The sequence below is a fragment of the Eulemur rufifrons genome, chromosome 14 (assembly GCF_041146395.1).
Source record: "Eulemur rufifrons isolate Redbay chromosome 14, OSU_ERuf_1, whole genome shotgun sequence".
Classification (NCBI taxonomy): Eukaryota; Metazoa; Chordata; class Mammalia; order Primates; family Lemuridae; genus Eulemur; species Eulemur rufifrons.
In genome coordinates this window covers 10,099,635-10,115,101 of record NC_090996.1, presented here as the reverse complement: position 1 = coordinate 10,115,101, position 15,467 = coordinate 10,099,635, and the positions used below count along the sequence as shown (strand labels likewise).

The following is a 15,467-nucleotide window of genomic DNA, read 5'->3' as shown; positions in this document are numbered from 1 at the left end:
TAAGCTTATTCCTCAACTTCTCTTCAGACTTCTTACTGCTTTCAGTTTTGTTTCTTTTTTTTAAATAGCAGTTATTGAATCTGAACTATATGACTACTCTGGGATGGATGTGATGGGCAAGTATGTTAGGAACATTTACAACAGAAATGATTTATTCCACATTTATGAGATGCCCACTGTGTGCCAAGTCTTTGTACTGAGTGCTAGGAAACACGAAATGATACTCATAGCCCAGTGTCCTCTAAGAGTGGGCAGTCTCCCGGGGGAAAAAAGACAGAAGCACATTAATTTAGACACAGTCAACTTGGTATATGACTGAGTGCTAAGATGTGCAATGCTGAGAGGCCCAGGAAGGCAAGAGCGACAGTAGTTAAGGCCCAGAGTCCCTGCTGACAGCCATAGATACGCAAGGAGGGTGTTGCCAGATTTCAGAGGCTCTTCAAGTGCAGGTCAGGAGTGTGAACTTTCTTCTGTGCTATGATTATAATTAACATCACATACATGAGCTGCTGTGATTCTCACCGTAACTCCACGAAGCAGGACAGCAAGAGGTATTATCCCCATTTGTCAGATGGGGAATCAAGTTCTGCCAGGAAGTAACCAAGCCAGCTCTCCTGACTTTCTGGCAGGGACAGGAGCCAGCACAGCCCTGTCCTGAGTCAGGGCGTTACACAGTTGTTCAACAGGGATGCCTTCTGTTTGTAGAGAGCTTTGCGATTTACAAGGTGCTTTCCCAGGCACGCTATCATTTGCTCTCCTAACCCTGTAAGGCAGGACGGTAGAGGATCCCCGTTTTGCAGAGGAGAAAACTGAGGCCCAGAGAGATTATGGGCCTTGCCTAGGTCATGAGACACTGAGAGGAAGGTCAGGACCAGAAGCCAGGCTCTCCGAATAGGGTCCCTCTTCTATTGGAAGCACAAGATCACCAAGGAGAGGAGAGGGGACAGAGAGGACAAAACAGCTGTGGTCAGCAAACTGTTAGACCTGTCCACCTCCTGCTGCCAACTCCATCCCACTCCATTCCCTGCCTTGGGCTCCCACTTCCCACTGGGTAGGCAGAGGTGCCTACCACCCTCCCATCCCCCCAAGTCCCCTGCACTAGGGGCCAAGTCAGCCCCAGGTCTCCATTGTAACTCCAGCCTCTCACCCTTGGGTACTCTCTGGCTGGAATCCTGTCCTTGGGCCAGAGCATGACATCAGGCTGACCACATGCACCCATCTGGCCCCGGCTCACAGGGTGCCTAGGATTCTACTAGAACTGCTCAGTCTACTGTCTCCCCACAGCAGGGGATTGATGTTGGAGTAGAGGTAGCTAAATGCAGTCTTTTCTTTTCTTGAGTCAGGGTCTTGCTCTGACATCCAGGCTGGAGTGCAGTGGTGTGATCATAGCCCACTGTAACCTCGGACTCCTGGGCTCAAGCAAACCTCCCACCTCAGCCTCCCGAGTAGTTGAGACTACAGATGTGCACCACCACACACCCAGCCAAATTTTTAATTTTTTTGTAGAGATAGGGGTCTCGCTATGTTGCCCAGACTGGTCTCAAACTCCTGGCTTCAAGTGATCCTCCCACCTCAGCCTAATGTCCTCCATGTTGTAGCATGTGTCAGAATGCCCTTCCTTTTTAAGGCTGAATAATATTCCACTGTGTATGTACCACGTTGTGTTTATCCATCCTCTGTTGACGGACTCTTGGGCTGCTTCTACCTTTTGGCTGTTGTGAATGATACTGCTGTGATCTTGGGTGTACAAATATCTGTCCAAGATTCTGCTTTCAATTCTTTTGAGTATATATTGATACACAGAAGTAGAATTACTGAATCAAATGGTAATTTTATCTTTAATTTTTTGAGGACACCATTCCATTTAATGCCTGCATAGTAATATTTCTTTTTCTTTTTTTTTCCTTTTTTTTTTCAGAGACAGGGTCTTACTCTGACACCCAGACTGGAAAATCCAGTGGCACAATTATAACTCACTGTAACTTTGAACTCCTGGGCTCAGGTGAACCCCCTACCTCAGCCTCTCAAGTACCTGAGACTACAGGCATGTGCCGCTATGTCAAGCTAATTTTAAAATTTTTTTGTAGAGACAGGATCTTGCTGTATTGTCCAGGCTGGTCTTGAAATCCTGGCTTCAAACCATCCTCCCGCCTTGGCCTCCCAAAGTGCTGAGATTATAGGCATAAGCCACTTTGCCCGGCCTATAATAATATTTCTTAATACGATCCAATCACACATCTACTGATAAGTATTAATCACGATGATTTTTTTTTCCTATTGTAAGCAATCCTACAATTAACATCTTTAAGGTACATCCATATTTGGGCAAATGTGCATGTATTTCTATAAGAAGAGTTCTAGAAAGGAAATGTTAGGTCAAAGATATGCACATCTGCCAGTTTAACAGTCATTGTCAAATGCCTTCTGCGGAGTTTCCACCACCACACAGTCTTATCATCACTACGTTTACCTGCATCCTGTCCAACACTCCACGCTATCAATCTTTTAAATTTTTGTCACTGTGACAGTCGCAGTTTTGATCAGCATTTCCCTCATTACTGGTGAAGCAGAACACCTTTTCAAATGTTTACTGGCTGCATCTTTCCCTCTGTGACTTGTCCTTTTCACCTCTTTGCCAATGGCATTTCCAGTCCTTCCTCTATTTGACCTTGCAGTTGGCTTTGCCACTGTTGCCAGCTATAGAATTTTAAGTTTGAAATGATTTTCCGTTGGAATTCTATAGACAATGTTCTGTCCGCTGCCTTTTAGAATCCATGGTTGCTATTGAAAAGTCCGATGCCATGCTGATTCCTGATCCTTAGTATGTGACCTGTTTTTTCGCGCCAGAAAGTGTTTCAGATCTTCTCTTCACCCCTGGTATTCTGAAATTTCGTGACGTGCCTTCCACGGGTCTCTTTACATTCGTCATATTAGATGCCTTTTAATCTAGAGACTTGTGTATTTCAGTTCTGGGCTATTTTCTTGTGTGTTTTTCTTTTTTAAAAATAATTTTCTTTTCCTTTGTTCTCTCTTTTTAAACTCTTTGAGGTTGATGTTAAGACTTCGTGGATTGAGCCTCTGACTTTCTCTTTTCTTGCTCTCTTTTAGTTCCTTTGATTTCGATTTATAATTCTTCTCTTGGATTTTAAATTTCCACTCTCATAGTTTTAACTTCCTAGAGCTTTCTCGTGTTTTCTGATAGTCCATTTCTCATGGCATCCTTAAAAGAGTGCCAAGTGAGGAGGGCCTGGGGTGTATAAACGTGGCCTGGGCTTCTCATTGTCCCTTACCCTCTCCCCTGAGAGCTGCCTCTGAGGTCCCTCATGGCTCCTCCAGTCTGGACTCTGATGCTGCTGGTGGGGACTGCCTGGGGCCAGGGCCCCATGCCTGCCCCTGTCTGGTAAGCTGGGCTCAGGGGGTCATGGGTAACAATAAACCTGGGGTGATCGGGGTAGACCTGGAGAGGCCAGCAGGCTTGAGACAAAAGACAGGCCTCAGTGGGTGGGACGGGAAGGGGCTGACTGCACAGCCCCAGAGCCTGGGGTTGAGGAGTGGGTTCTGGGAGCAGGTCAGAGCTGAAATTTGAGGAGAAACGAAACGGAGGAGGTGTAGGATAAAGGAGACAGGTCTGTGGCTGGAGGGGACAGAGAAGTGGGGCCCTTGGAAAATGGACAGAACCCAGGGTGGACTCAGCTGATAAGAGAGACCTCAAGTAGGAGGCAGCAAGAAATGGATGGCCTGGTGTCCTGGAGCTTGTTTGGGGGGATTTGAACAAGTAGAATTTGGTTTTGTTTTTTTTTTCCTCTCTTTTTTTTTTTCTTTTTTTGGAGACAGAGTCTCACTCTGTTGCCCGGGCTAGAGTGCCATGGCGTCAGCCTAGCTCACAGCAACCTCAAACTCCTGGGTTCAAGCAAGCCTGCTGCCTCAGCCTCCCAAGTAGCTGGGACTATAGGCATGTGCCACCATGCCCAGCTAATTTTTTTTTTCTATATATATTTTTAGCTGTCCAGATCACTTCTTTCTATTTTTAGTAGAGACAGGGTCTCGCTCTTGCTCAGGCTGGTCTCGAACTCCTGACCTCGAGCAATCCTCCCGCCTCGGCCTCCCAGAGTGCTAGGACTACAGGAGTGAGCCACTGCGCCCGGCCAACAAGTAGAATTTGAACCAGAAAAAAAAAAAAAAAAAAGGAGCTATAGAACTGTTCTGTGTGGTCCACACGACCTGGGGAGGGGCAGTGGCTTCGCTGTGGCATTTGTGAGGTTAGGAGGAGAGGCGAGGCCATCTCTTTGCTACCATATATATAGATGTTCAGTTGTGTAGAGCCGGGGAAGCGCCACCCCACTGCCCACCTGGCAACCTATGGGGGAAAACCAGGGCCATAGTGAAAAAAGATGAAGGGAACACAGGGTGTTCCCTGGGTGTAAACACAGGGAACTGCTTCCTCCTCCTCTGATATTCAGTAGCTCATAGCATCTAGGGGACGGGGTAGAGGGAACCAGTGGGGGTGTGAGCACCTCAAGGCAGGGATTTGTTAGTCGACAGGTAAGAACTTCAGGTGAGGAGGCTGTAGGTGACCTTTCTGAAAATACTTAAAAAAGACAAGTAAGATCTGTTCACTGCGTAAACATTGATATAGTATAGACACAAAGAAACGAACAGCCATGCTTAAGCGACCACTCAGCTCACAATCACTGAGCCTTATAATTCTTGGTAATGATAAGGGTTATATTTTTGCTTTCTCCAAACCACTCCCAAGGAGAGAGATGCCTCCGGACTGGAAACAGGTCGTTGGCAGCTCCAAGCACAGCAGTGAGTTGGAACCCAGGAGGGCTCAGATCTCCTCTTCCTCCTCCAAATCTGTGTCCTGGCACCAGGATGCCAGTCCCTAGCCCAGGGGTGGCCGCTTGGAGTGGCCTCGGGGCATGGGCCATGCAAACAACAAAACACGCTGCCCAGACAAAGCCTGTGTGTCCAGCTGAATCCAGCCACCCCCCTCGTTTATGACCCCTGACCTTGTCATTCTGCCCACCCCTGAATTTCTCCTAAAGGAGTTTCTCTCTCAAATCTCCGTTCTGGACCCCAAATCTTAGTGGCAGCCTTCTCTAAGCTCAGCAATCCTGCCGACTTCCATCTCCCAGTTTGGCTCTGTGGCCTGCCCTCTGCCCTCTGCCCTCTCCGAAACCTCACAGCGGCCCTTTCCTCCCAGACCTCCTCAGCCGGTGTGATTTCGAGGATGAGTCCAAACCCCTCTGTGACTGGTCCCAGGTGTCTGCAGATGATGGGGACTGGATTCGAGCCAGCGGGCCCTCCACCATTGGCACCACCGGGCCCCCTGGGGGGTACCCCAATGGAGGTGAGGGGACCAAAGGGAGCCTGAGGTTTGGGGAGCACAGTGGGCAGGGAGGCCACTGGGAGGTGGGCACGTGCAGGTCTGGAAGAAGAAGACAGTGGGAAGTGACGCCAGGCTCTGAGAAGGGAAGGGGTGTGTGGGGCCAGCACTCGGGGTGGCAGGGCCTCACCAGCCCGGGCCCTGCGTCCCCCAGAGGGCAACTACCTGCACATGGTACCGAGCACCTTCCGCCGGGGCGGAGTGGCCCGCCTGCTCAGCCCTTACCTATGGGTGCAAGGGCCCCTCTGTGTGCGCTTCGTCTACCACATGTTCGGGCTGTCGTGGGGCGCCCAGCTCCGACTGCTGCTGCTGTCGAGTGCACAGGGCAAGCGCCCCAGTGTGCTCTGGAAACACAGGAACACCCAGAGCCCCTCTTGGACGCCCACCGCTGTCACTATACCCGCGGGGCTTCCTCTGCCCACCCAGGTGAGGCCAAGGGCAGATCCTGCAGCCCTGGTGGGAATCTGGGTGTTGGGAGCCTGGGGAGCTGTGGCGAGGGACGGGCGTGGGGGCCAGGCCATCTGAAGTCGGGAAGGGAACCCGGAGCCAGAGGCAAAGGCACAGGAGGCCTGGCCAAGAGGCTCACAGGATTGGGGACCCCCTTGTTGCCCTCCCACAGCTGATGTTTGAGGGAATGAGGGGCAACACTGCCTACCTGGACATCGCCCTGGACGCCCTCTCTATCCACCACGGCTCCTGCAGTCAGGGTGAGTCCTTGCCCCTCCTCCTGCCCCTGGTCCTGCACAACAGCCCAGGGTGCAGGAGCAGCTCAGGGATCAGGACCCTGGTGGTCCCCAGAGTTGAGGCTGCTTGCGTCCTTCTGCGGCTACTTCTCCACACCTTTGACCCCTGAAGCAGCCACACCTAAAGAAAGCCACTCTCACTGCTCCACTTGACCAGCCTTAAAAAAAATAAATAAATAAAATTAAAAAAAAAAAAAGAAAGGTTCTCTTTCAGCACAGAGTTGGAGTGATCCCTGTTCTAGAGTCACCAACCATCCCCATTTACCCCAGGCTGTCCCTATTTTAGCACTGAATGTTCCCCATCTTGGGAAGCCCTCAGTTCTAGGTAAACCTGAATGCTGAGTCACCCTAGCTGTTACCCACCCCCATCCCAATCCATCCAGAATTAGTCCTCTAAGCTGATGTTAGAGATTTCAGGGGAGCAAATTCAAGGGAAAGAAAATTCCAGAAGCTGGGAGAAAGGAATTGATGCTTACTGAGCACAGGGACTGGACTAGATACTCCACACATACACGACTTAACTTACAAGCTGATGAGGTGGACACTACAGTATTATTCCCAATTTATAGATGAGGAAACTGAGGCTTAGGCAGGTTAAGTGACCTGTGCCAGGAACACAGCCAGTGGGGCTACACCTGGCCTGAAAGCCCACCATGGTACACAGTGAAACCCACAATTCTGACTCTAGACTGAGGCATCTTTTTCTGAGCTGCCTCCTGTCAGAGAAAGTTACATCCTCCCTTCCTCTCTTTCCCTACAGTCTGCATGATGCAAAGGTGCAGCTTTGACACTCCAAATGATCTCTGTGGCTGGAGCTGGGTCCCAACTGCCTCTGGAGCCAAGTGGATCCAGAAGAAGGGACAATCAGGGAAGCCAGGCGTGGGGCCCAACGATGACTTCTCTAGCCCCGGCAGTGAGTACCAGCCATGCTTCCATCCTTTGACTTTCTGGGCTCTAGTGACCTCCATAAACCCTCCAGTAACTGCACTGGGACACTCTGAACCCCCACAGCCTCAAGCCTCTACAAGTTCAAGTTTCATGGAAGGAAGCAAACTCTAAGCACCCAGCCAGCTTCACCCACCCCCCCACCTCACAACCTCTACCCAGCAGACCCAACACAGTCTGCTCCTTACCTCCTTTCCCTGGTACCTTTCATGCTCCATTCATTCATTCAAGAAATACTTAGGGATCACTTATGATGTGCCAGGCGCTGTCCTAGGCAGTGTACAAAACAGACAGGAGTAGTGGGGGGTGAAGGAGACACAGTTACTGAAACAAAGAAGAAATCATATAGTTATAAGGTTAGCAGTGCTATTAGAAAAATAAAAAGTTGAACAAGGGAGGGGGACTGCAAGTGCAAGGGTAGGGGATGGGTTGTCAGTTGTCAGTAGGGTAGGTCTCATTCAGGTCACATCTGAGCCCAACTTGAAGGAGGTGAGAGAGTAAGGCAGGAAAAGATTGGGGTGGGAAAGAACATTCCAGGCAGAAGGGCCAGCCCGTGCAAAGGCTCCAAGGTAGCCGTGGGCCTTCTGGAGACGGAGGGGCTCTAGGTACAGCAAGGCACCACGTGGCTGGGATGAAGAGGATGCGCTCAGACTGGTCATAGGAGGGGCAGCTCATGCGGAGCCTTGAAGGCCATTGTCAGGACTGTGGCTTTCATCCTATGTGAATGGGAGCCTTTGCAGGACTTTGAGCAAACGAGTGACTTGATCTGACTTATTTTAAAAGGATCACCTGGTTTTTGTGTCGAGAATCCACTTAGGGGTACCGGCAAGGGGAGATGCAGGGGGGCCATTTAGGAGGCTTTTGGGATAATCCAGGTAACTTTCTCTTCTTTCCACCCATGGCTATCCCTAGTTTCTCTATGCCACCTCCCCGTGCCCTCGGCTGGGCTCTTCTTTCTACTGTTCACTTCTTCCTTTTCTCTCCCACACAGCATTCACTCCCCCTCTCAACCTCCACACAACCCACTTCCAGCTCTCACTGAGCCAAGCATTGGGGGTCAAACATAGAGGACCTTCCACCCTCATTTCCTTTCTGAGTTTATACCTCTTCTTTTTCCCTTCATATTTCTGCTTTCTCAGTCCCTTTCCTCCCTTCCACCTTATCACGTCCACATTTTCTACATTCATTCCCATCTTTCCCTCGCCCTCGCCCACTGGCGTCCGCTGGACTCCGAGCTCTCCGTTGCTGCCCGGGCTTCGCCTTCTAGAAAGGCTGCGAAGCCGCACCCCGCCCGCACTGCTGCCCGCCCCGCACCCACAGCACTCAGCACCGCCCCCTGCCCAGCAGTGTCAGTAAATGTTGTTTTTTAATTTTTTTTCTCTCTCTCCCTTCCGTTTTCCATCTTGATCACTTCCTTATGTATTTTCATCTTTCCCTTCTTCCTCTCCCATTTCTCCTGTGACTCCTTGCTTTCTCTTTCCCCCTTTCCCCGCTTCCTTTCCTTCTCCTCCCCTCTTCCTTCCGCGTTTCCTTTCTTCTCTCCTCTCTCCCTCCCTTCCAGCCCTTCCCGGTCCCCCGAGCCCACCTCCCTCGCCGGGTGAGCGTGCTCGCAGGGCCGGAGCCGGGGCGTCGGGCACGAGCGCGCCCGCGTGCGCGCTCCCTAAGATTCGGCGGCCCTGTAGATCTTCCCCGGCTACCAGTTGCGTCACGGAGCGAGGTCCAAGTTGATTGGCTTCCGGAGCTGCGGAGGGGCGGGGCTGGGGAGCTGCCCGCTCGGTTGTGTGAGCCCGGCGATCTCTCAACAGTTTGTGTTAAAGCTATCCCCGGTGGGTCAAGAAAAGGAAGAGGCTGTGACTCTAGGAGACTTAAAGAGTTAGCGGCCAAAGGGCAAAGTTTTCTGGCTGCTGCTTCTGAGAGGATACCCGCGTTTCCTTTGGTGGCGCCAAGTCCTCACCCAGCCCAAGCATTTCTGGGAAAGTTGAAGGCCACAGCCGGTAGTGACACAGGTGTAGGCCCACCTCAGCGCTGCCTGATTCTAGGCTGCTGTTGGGGCTTCCCCGAGGCCAGGTCCCCAGCTTCCCGGCGCCCTATCCCTGCTGCCGTACTCCCCTAATTCCAGCCACTCCATCTTCCTGGCCTTTTCCTTCACAGGTGGCTACTACATGCTCCTGGACCCCAGGAATGCAAGACCCAGGCAGAGATCTGTCTTCCTGAGCCCCCTGAGCCGCTCCTCCGGCTGTCTGAGCCTTTCCTTCCACTACACCCTCTGGGGCCCGTCTCCCGGTGCAGCCCTACATGTCTATGCTTCAGTCTTGGGTTAGAGTGGAGAATCCATGGGATTTGCACTGACCTGGGCTCATCTCCCAGGGTGGGCTTGACAGGGAAATATGGGGAATCCCTCAGGGTCTAGGGAAGTCTGGGATATGTGTGGGATTGTTCCATGAAGTGGAAATGGGGGCTGAGAGGGCACTGGATTCTGGAAAAACAGATAAAGGAGGGTGAGAGAAGGATGTGCTTACATTTGGGGGAACATTTCCCAAATACACCCTCTGCTACTCATCCTTCTGGGTATAGGTTTTAAGTCACTTCCCAGTCACCTTAAGCTCTTCGATTCCCTCCATTGCAGGCAGCATCCGGAGACACTCTCTCTTCTCAGGACAACCCAGACCCAACTGGCAGCCTGTTTCTGTCAATTACACAGGACAGGGACAGATACAGGTACAGAGGAGGAAGGGGTCAGGTCCTTGCACATGGCAGGCACCCTCGATGTCAAAGTGGATTGAGGGTCTGGGCACTGGGAATGAGGGTCCTGGGTCCCTGAATGCAGTAAAATCACATCAGGGCACTGGGGGTTTGGGCTGTTGCTCACCCCCAGCCCACTCTCCCTCTCTCTTCAGTTCGCCGTGGTGGGCGTGTTTGGAAATATCCCAATGCCAGCTGTGGCAGTGGATGACATCAGCATCTCGCCCTGTGGAGGTGAAGGCAGCGCCAGGAGGCCCAGACCTCTGAGAATCCGGGTTGGGCTAGGGGAGAGATGGAAAGCATGGCCAGCTTCCGCATGTCCCCTGTTTTGATCTGCTAGAGAGCCTTCCTCAGTGTGACTTTGAAGATGATGACCACCCCTTCTGTGACTGGACCCAGACATCGTTGGATGGTGGACACTGGAGCAGGGGACATAGAAATGTACCCTTCCAAAGCCTAAGTTTCATTAGAGGTGAGGACCCCTCAAGCCAATGAATCACTGAATCTGCTCCTGGCATGGGGGCTGGCTGATGTGATTGATGGAAGAAGTTGTTGTAGGTGGTGAAATCAGCCAGCAGATGTTTACTGGGAAACCGCCATGGGCCAAAGCTGTGGAGATGGCAATTGAGGATTCTCAGGGCTCTGGGGTCACTGAAGCCCCCAGAAAATTCAGGCATCTCACTTTATTGAGCCCAAGCCTTCCAAATCTACAATCTCATTTTCAGTTAAGACATTTACACTGGGCAAGATGGCTCGTGCCTGTAATCCCAACACCTTGGGAGGCCAAGGCAGGCAGTTCACTTGAGGCTAGGAGTTCAAGACCAGCCTGGGCAACATAGCAAGACCCCCTCTCTACAAAAAAATTAGCTAGGTGTGGTGGCACGTACCTGTAGTCTCAGCTACTCAGGAGACTGAGGCAGGAGGATCACTTGAGCCCAGGAGTTTTAGGCTGCTGTGAGCTATGATCACATCACTGCTTGCCAGCCTGGGTGACAGAGCAAGATTCTGTCTAAAAAAAAAAAAAAAAAAGACACAAGTGCAGCCCACAATGAAATCAAGGTTGCTGGTTTGGTTTTGTTGTCCCCATCTTTCTGATCCTGCTTTCATTTAGAAAGGCAGGATCAGAAAAAAACATGCTGCAATGTGGGGAATTTCGGCGCTTGCTCAGGTCCCCCCTGGGGAAGCAGGGCGTTGTTCCAGCAGCAGTAGACTTGTCCTGGGCAGCTCTCCCATCTTTTCTGTGCCCGTCCTTTCCTAGGGGATCAGTATATCTACTTCGAAAGTGACAAGTTCTCCCAGGCAGGGCAGTCTGCCAGACTGGTGAGCCGGCCCTTCTGTGCCCCGGGTGACATCTGTGTGGAGTTTGCTTACCACATGTATGGCCTTGGAGAAGGCACTACGCTTAAGCTCCTGCTGGGCAGTCCTGCGGGTAGCACCCCGATTTCCCTCTGGAGCCGCATTGGGTCCCAGAGCCCTGAGTGGCAGAACACCTCCATCACCATCTCTTCAGGACACCCGCAGCCCATACAGGTGAGAGACAGAGCTGGTGGGCCCTGTACGTGAAGCCAAAAAGAGGGGTACTCAGTGGTACAGAGGATAAAGGGGCAGGGGTGGGGTGGGACTGCTGCGGCTCCAATAAGGTGACATTTTGGCGCAGGACAGACTCCTGCCCAGCAGAGTCTCTGAGTTTCCAGGGGTTCTTTTCCACTTCTCTCTTCCTTCTCTCTCCCTGGTTGCCTGCAGCTGATTTTTGAGGCCGTCAGGGGTAGCAACATCGCCTTTGTTGTCGCAATGGATTTCATCTTGGTCAGTCATGGGATTTGTCGAGGTAAGACAGAACCCAAGGGGGCCGTGCCCTGAGATGACCATCTTGTGGGCTTCTCTATACGAGCTGCATAACACGCGAGTCCTCTCTGTGCCTGAGTTCGCACCCAGCTGGCTTTGCTTGCTGCATTCTGCCCACCTCTGCCTCCCCTGCACCCTCAGGGTGCTCGCCTGAGTGAATGTGGCTTTGGTGCCATGCATGTCGGTGGCTGCTTCCAGAACCTCTCACCTAGTGATCCTGAAGGCAGGACCTATATCCTGTCCATTTTTGTGTTTCCTGTACCTGGAGTGATACCTGACATAGATTAGGAGCAGTGTTTGTTGAGTGATGGTCAAGTGAGTGAAGGTTGGGGGTTGGGAGTAGAAGGAGAGGGCGAATAAGTTACCCTTTTGAGCCCACCCACTCCAGTTAGATGTGGGTGAGGAAGGTAGTGGTATGATTTTGACTAAATGCCAAAGACTCTTTTTTCTTTGCAGCACAAGCGCCAACAGTGCCTCCTGCCACATCTCCAGTTTCCCCCACTGGCCCTTCTGAAACCACTGGCCTCACAAGAAAACCCACCATTCCCACAGAAACAGCTACGGTCCCCACAGCAGAACCCACCGTCCCCACAGAGACAACTACGGTCCCCACAGGAGAACCCACCGTCCCCACAGAGACAACTACGGTCCCCACAGGAGAACCCACCATCCCCACTGAAACAACTACGGTCCCCACAGAAAAAGCCACCATCCACACTGAAACAACTATGGTCCCCACTGAAACAACTACGGTCCCCACAGGAGAACCCACCGTCCCCACTGAAACAACTACGGTCCCCAATGAAACAACTATGGTCCCCACAGGAGAACCCACCATCCACACTGAAACAACTATGGTCCCCACTGAAACAACTACAGTCCCCACAGGAGAACCCACCATCCACACTGAAACAACTACGGTCCCCAATGAAACAACTACAGTCCCCACAGGAGAACCCACCGTCCACACTGAAACAACTACGGTCCCCAATGAAACAACTAAGGTCCCCACAGAAAAACCCACCATCCACACTGAAACAACTATGGTCCGCACTCAAACAACTACAGTCCCCACAGAAAAACCCACCATCCACACTGAAACAACTACAGTCCCCACTCAAACAACTACGGTCCCCACAGAAAAACCTACCATCCACACTGAAACAACTATGGTCCCCACTCAAACAACTACGGTCCCCACAGAAAAACCCACCGTCCACACTGAAAAGCCTACTGTCTTCACCAAAGAGACCACTGTCTGCCATAAGGAGCCCATTGTTGTGCCTGGAGAGTCCACAACTACCGTGACACCTCAACCCAGCATAGTCCTGGTGCCCACTAAGCCAGCACTCCTGGTGATGGTGCCTCTACATGGTCCAAGTACCTCCATGACCAGTGTAACCCTGGGCATCACCACAACCCCTGGACCTGCTACAGGTATGAGGTGGGTGGGGCATTGGCCAAAGCTGAAAGTAAGAGACGGTGATTAGGAGACAAAGTTAGGGAAAGGGATGCTTCTGGTAGAAAAACCGCAGTCTTAGAGGAGAGCTGCGGTGGTCCGTGGTGACTTTAGAAGAAAGGATGGGGACACCCAGTGAGAGAGGGACAGTAGGGCCCGAGTGGGTGGGGTTGTTGGGAACCAAGCCCTAGGTTACCTTCTCCTTGTTTGTTATTGAGATATAATTCATATTCCATAAAATTTTCCCTTTTAAAGTGTACAATTCACTGGTTTTTAGTATCTTCACAAAGTTGTGCAGCCATCATCATCTTCTAATTTGAGATATTTTCGTCACCCTGAAAAGAGACCCCAAACCCATTATCAGTCACTCCCCAGTCCCCTCTCCCCCAGCCCTTGACAGCCACAGATCTGTGTCCTATATCCGTGGATCGGCCTGTTCTGGACAGTGGATACAAGTGGAATCATACACTATGTGGGCCTTGCGTCTGGCATCTGTTACTGAGCATATATTTTCAAGGTTCACCCTGTTGTAGCACGTGTCAGAGCTGAATAACACAGGCCTACTTCTTAGAGAGGCACTTGAGTTTGAGGGTTGGGGACCGTGGCATGCAGGCTTGATGGAGGCTGTGTTCTCTCCTTAGAGAGGTGCCCCCCAAATGCGCACTACGAATCCTGTGCTTGCCTTGCTTCCTGTAAGGACCCCAGGCCCAGCTGCGGGCTCCTCTGCCAGGGGGGGTGTGTCTGCAACCCCGGCTTTTTGTTTAGCGACAACCGCTGCATCAAAGCCTCTTCCTGCTATTGCTTCTACAACAACAAGTACTACAAGGTAAGACCACGGGGAGGCTCGGAGCCCCTGAGGGACGTTGGTGGCTGAACACTTGGGTTCTGGCTCCATCTGCTCCTCCGATGAGGTGAACTTGGGTCCCTGGAATGTTCCCGAGGGGTCGACTCAGAAGCGGCAGTTACACGATGCTGGAGTCATTCATTCAGCATGTGGCTTTCGATGGTCCCTGCTGTTCATATACTAAGTCTTTGTGAAGCTCCTGTGATAGCCCCAGATGCAAGGCTGTGCTGAGGAGTCAGTCCTCCCGTGGTTCAGGGCCAGGTGCTCCCTCCAGACTCACTATTTCTGTAATTCTCTCCTTCCAGGGGACCTTGCAAATCCTGATAGGTCAAAAAGAGAGGAGTTACTGTCCTTGTCTCCCCAAATTGGTGGTCTCCTGGGGAGATGCAACAGAGCAGAGGCCCTGCAGGGGCACAGTCTCTGCACCAGCACTGTCCGACAGGGAGAGCATGTGAGCCACACATGTCATTTTACATTTCCTAATGGCCACATTAAAAAGCAAAAGGAGGTAGAATACAGTGGCTCATGCCGGTAATCCCAGCACTTTGGAAGGCGGAGGCGGGAGGATCACTCGAGGCCAGGAGTTCAAGACTGACCTGGGCAACATAGTGAGACCCTATCTCTAAAAAAAAAAAAAATTAAAAATATTAGCCAGGCCTGGTGGCACTCCTCTGTAGTCCCAGCTACTCGGGAGGCTGAGGCAGGAGGATCACTTGATTCCAGGAGTTGGAGAAGGTTACAGTGAGCTGTGATTGTGCCACTGCCTTCCAGCCTGGGAGACAGAGTGAGACCCTGTCTCAGGGGAAAAAAAAAAAAGCAAAAAGAAACAGGTTGAGTGAATTCCAATAATCTCCTCAATCCCCAAGTATTAAAATATTATCATTTCAATGTATAAACAAAAAAGAATTATTCATGAGATAGTTTGCATTCTTTTTTTTTTTTTTCATACTAACCCTTCAAAATCCAGTGTGCATTTTACACTTACAGCGTATTTCAATTCGGACTGGCCACGTTTCAAGAGCTCACTGGCCACATGTGGCTGGCAGCCACCGTATTGAACAGCGCAGGTCTAGAGTCCGGTAGACCTGAGCTTCAATCCTTGCTTCAACACTCATTTGTGCTGGGTGACTTTGGGCAAGTTTCTTTACCTCTTTAAATCTGTTTCCGTGTCTATAAAGTGGGCACAATAAGATTTTCTACCTCCTATAATATCTTCGTAAGGATGAAATTAGATCCTGACACATAGTAATTACTTAATTAATATTAATTACTATTTTTAGCAATTTATGATAAATGTCATGCAACCTATTAATTAAATGCTTCATTAATGTCCAGTGCCTCTTCTCAGCTCCAGATGTTAGGTGTTCTTCCCACTGACATCAGAGCTCCTGCTTGTCTCTTAGGGGACCACTTCCTCCCCCAACCCCCTGTAACGGGTCTCCCTGAGTCAGTGTCAGCGTTAGCTTCAGCCGTAGCCTGGGCAGAAAGATCTGTCACATC

The 15,467-nt window shown here is 51.1% G+C and overlaps 1 protein-coding gene across 1 annotated transcript in view; it reads left to right on the top strand.

Moving 5' to 3' along the window:
- Positions 1 to 3,323: 3,323 nt before the first annotated feature.
- The window catches only part of ZAN (zonadhesin), a 34,593-nt gene continuing 22,449 nt past the window's right edge, over positions 3,324 to 15,467 (top strand). The window contains 16 exon segments of the mRNA XM_069486759.1: positions 3,324 to 3,366; positions 4,747 to 4,809; positions 5,207 to 5,353; positions 5,544 to 5,815; positions 6,009 to 6,096; positions 6,893 to 7,045; positions 9,229 to 9,393; positions 9,704 to 9,795; positions 9,975 to 10,053; positions 10,160 to 10,306; positions 11,078 to 11,349; positions 11,563 to 11,625; positions 11,806 to 11,922; positions 12,053 to 12,062; positions 12,157 to 13,101; positions 13,765 to 13,949. Of these exon segments, the coding sequence (XP_069342860.1) occupies positions 3,324 to 3,366; positions 4,747 to 4,809; positions 5,207 to 5,353; positions 5,544 to 5,815; positions 6,009 to 6,096; positions 6,893 to 7,045; positions 9,229 to 9,393; positions 9,704 to 9,795; positions 9,975 to 10,053; positions 10,160 to 10,306; positions 11,078 to 11,349; positions 11,563 to 11,625; positions 11,806 to 11,922; positions 12,053 to 12,062; positions 12,157 to 13,101; positions 13,765 to 13,949 (2,841 nt within the window).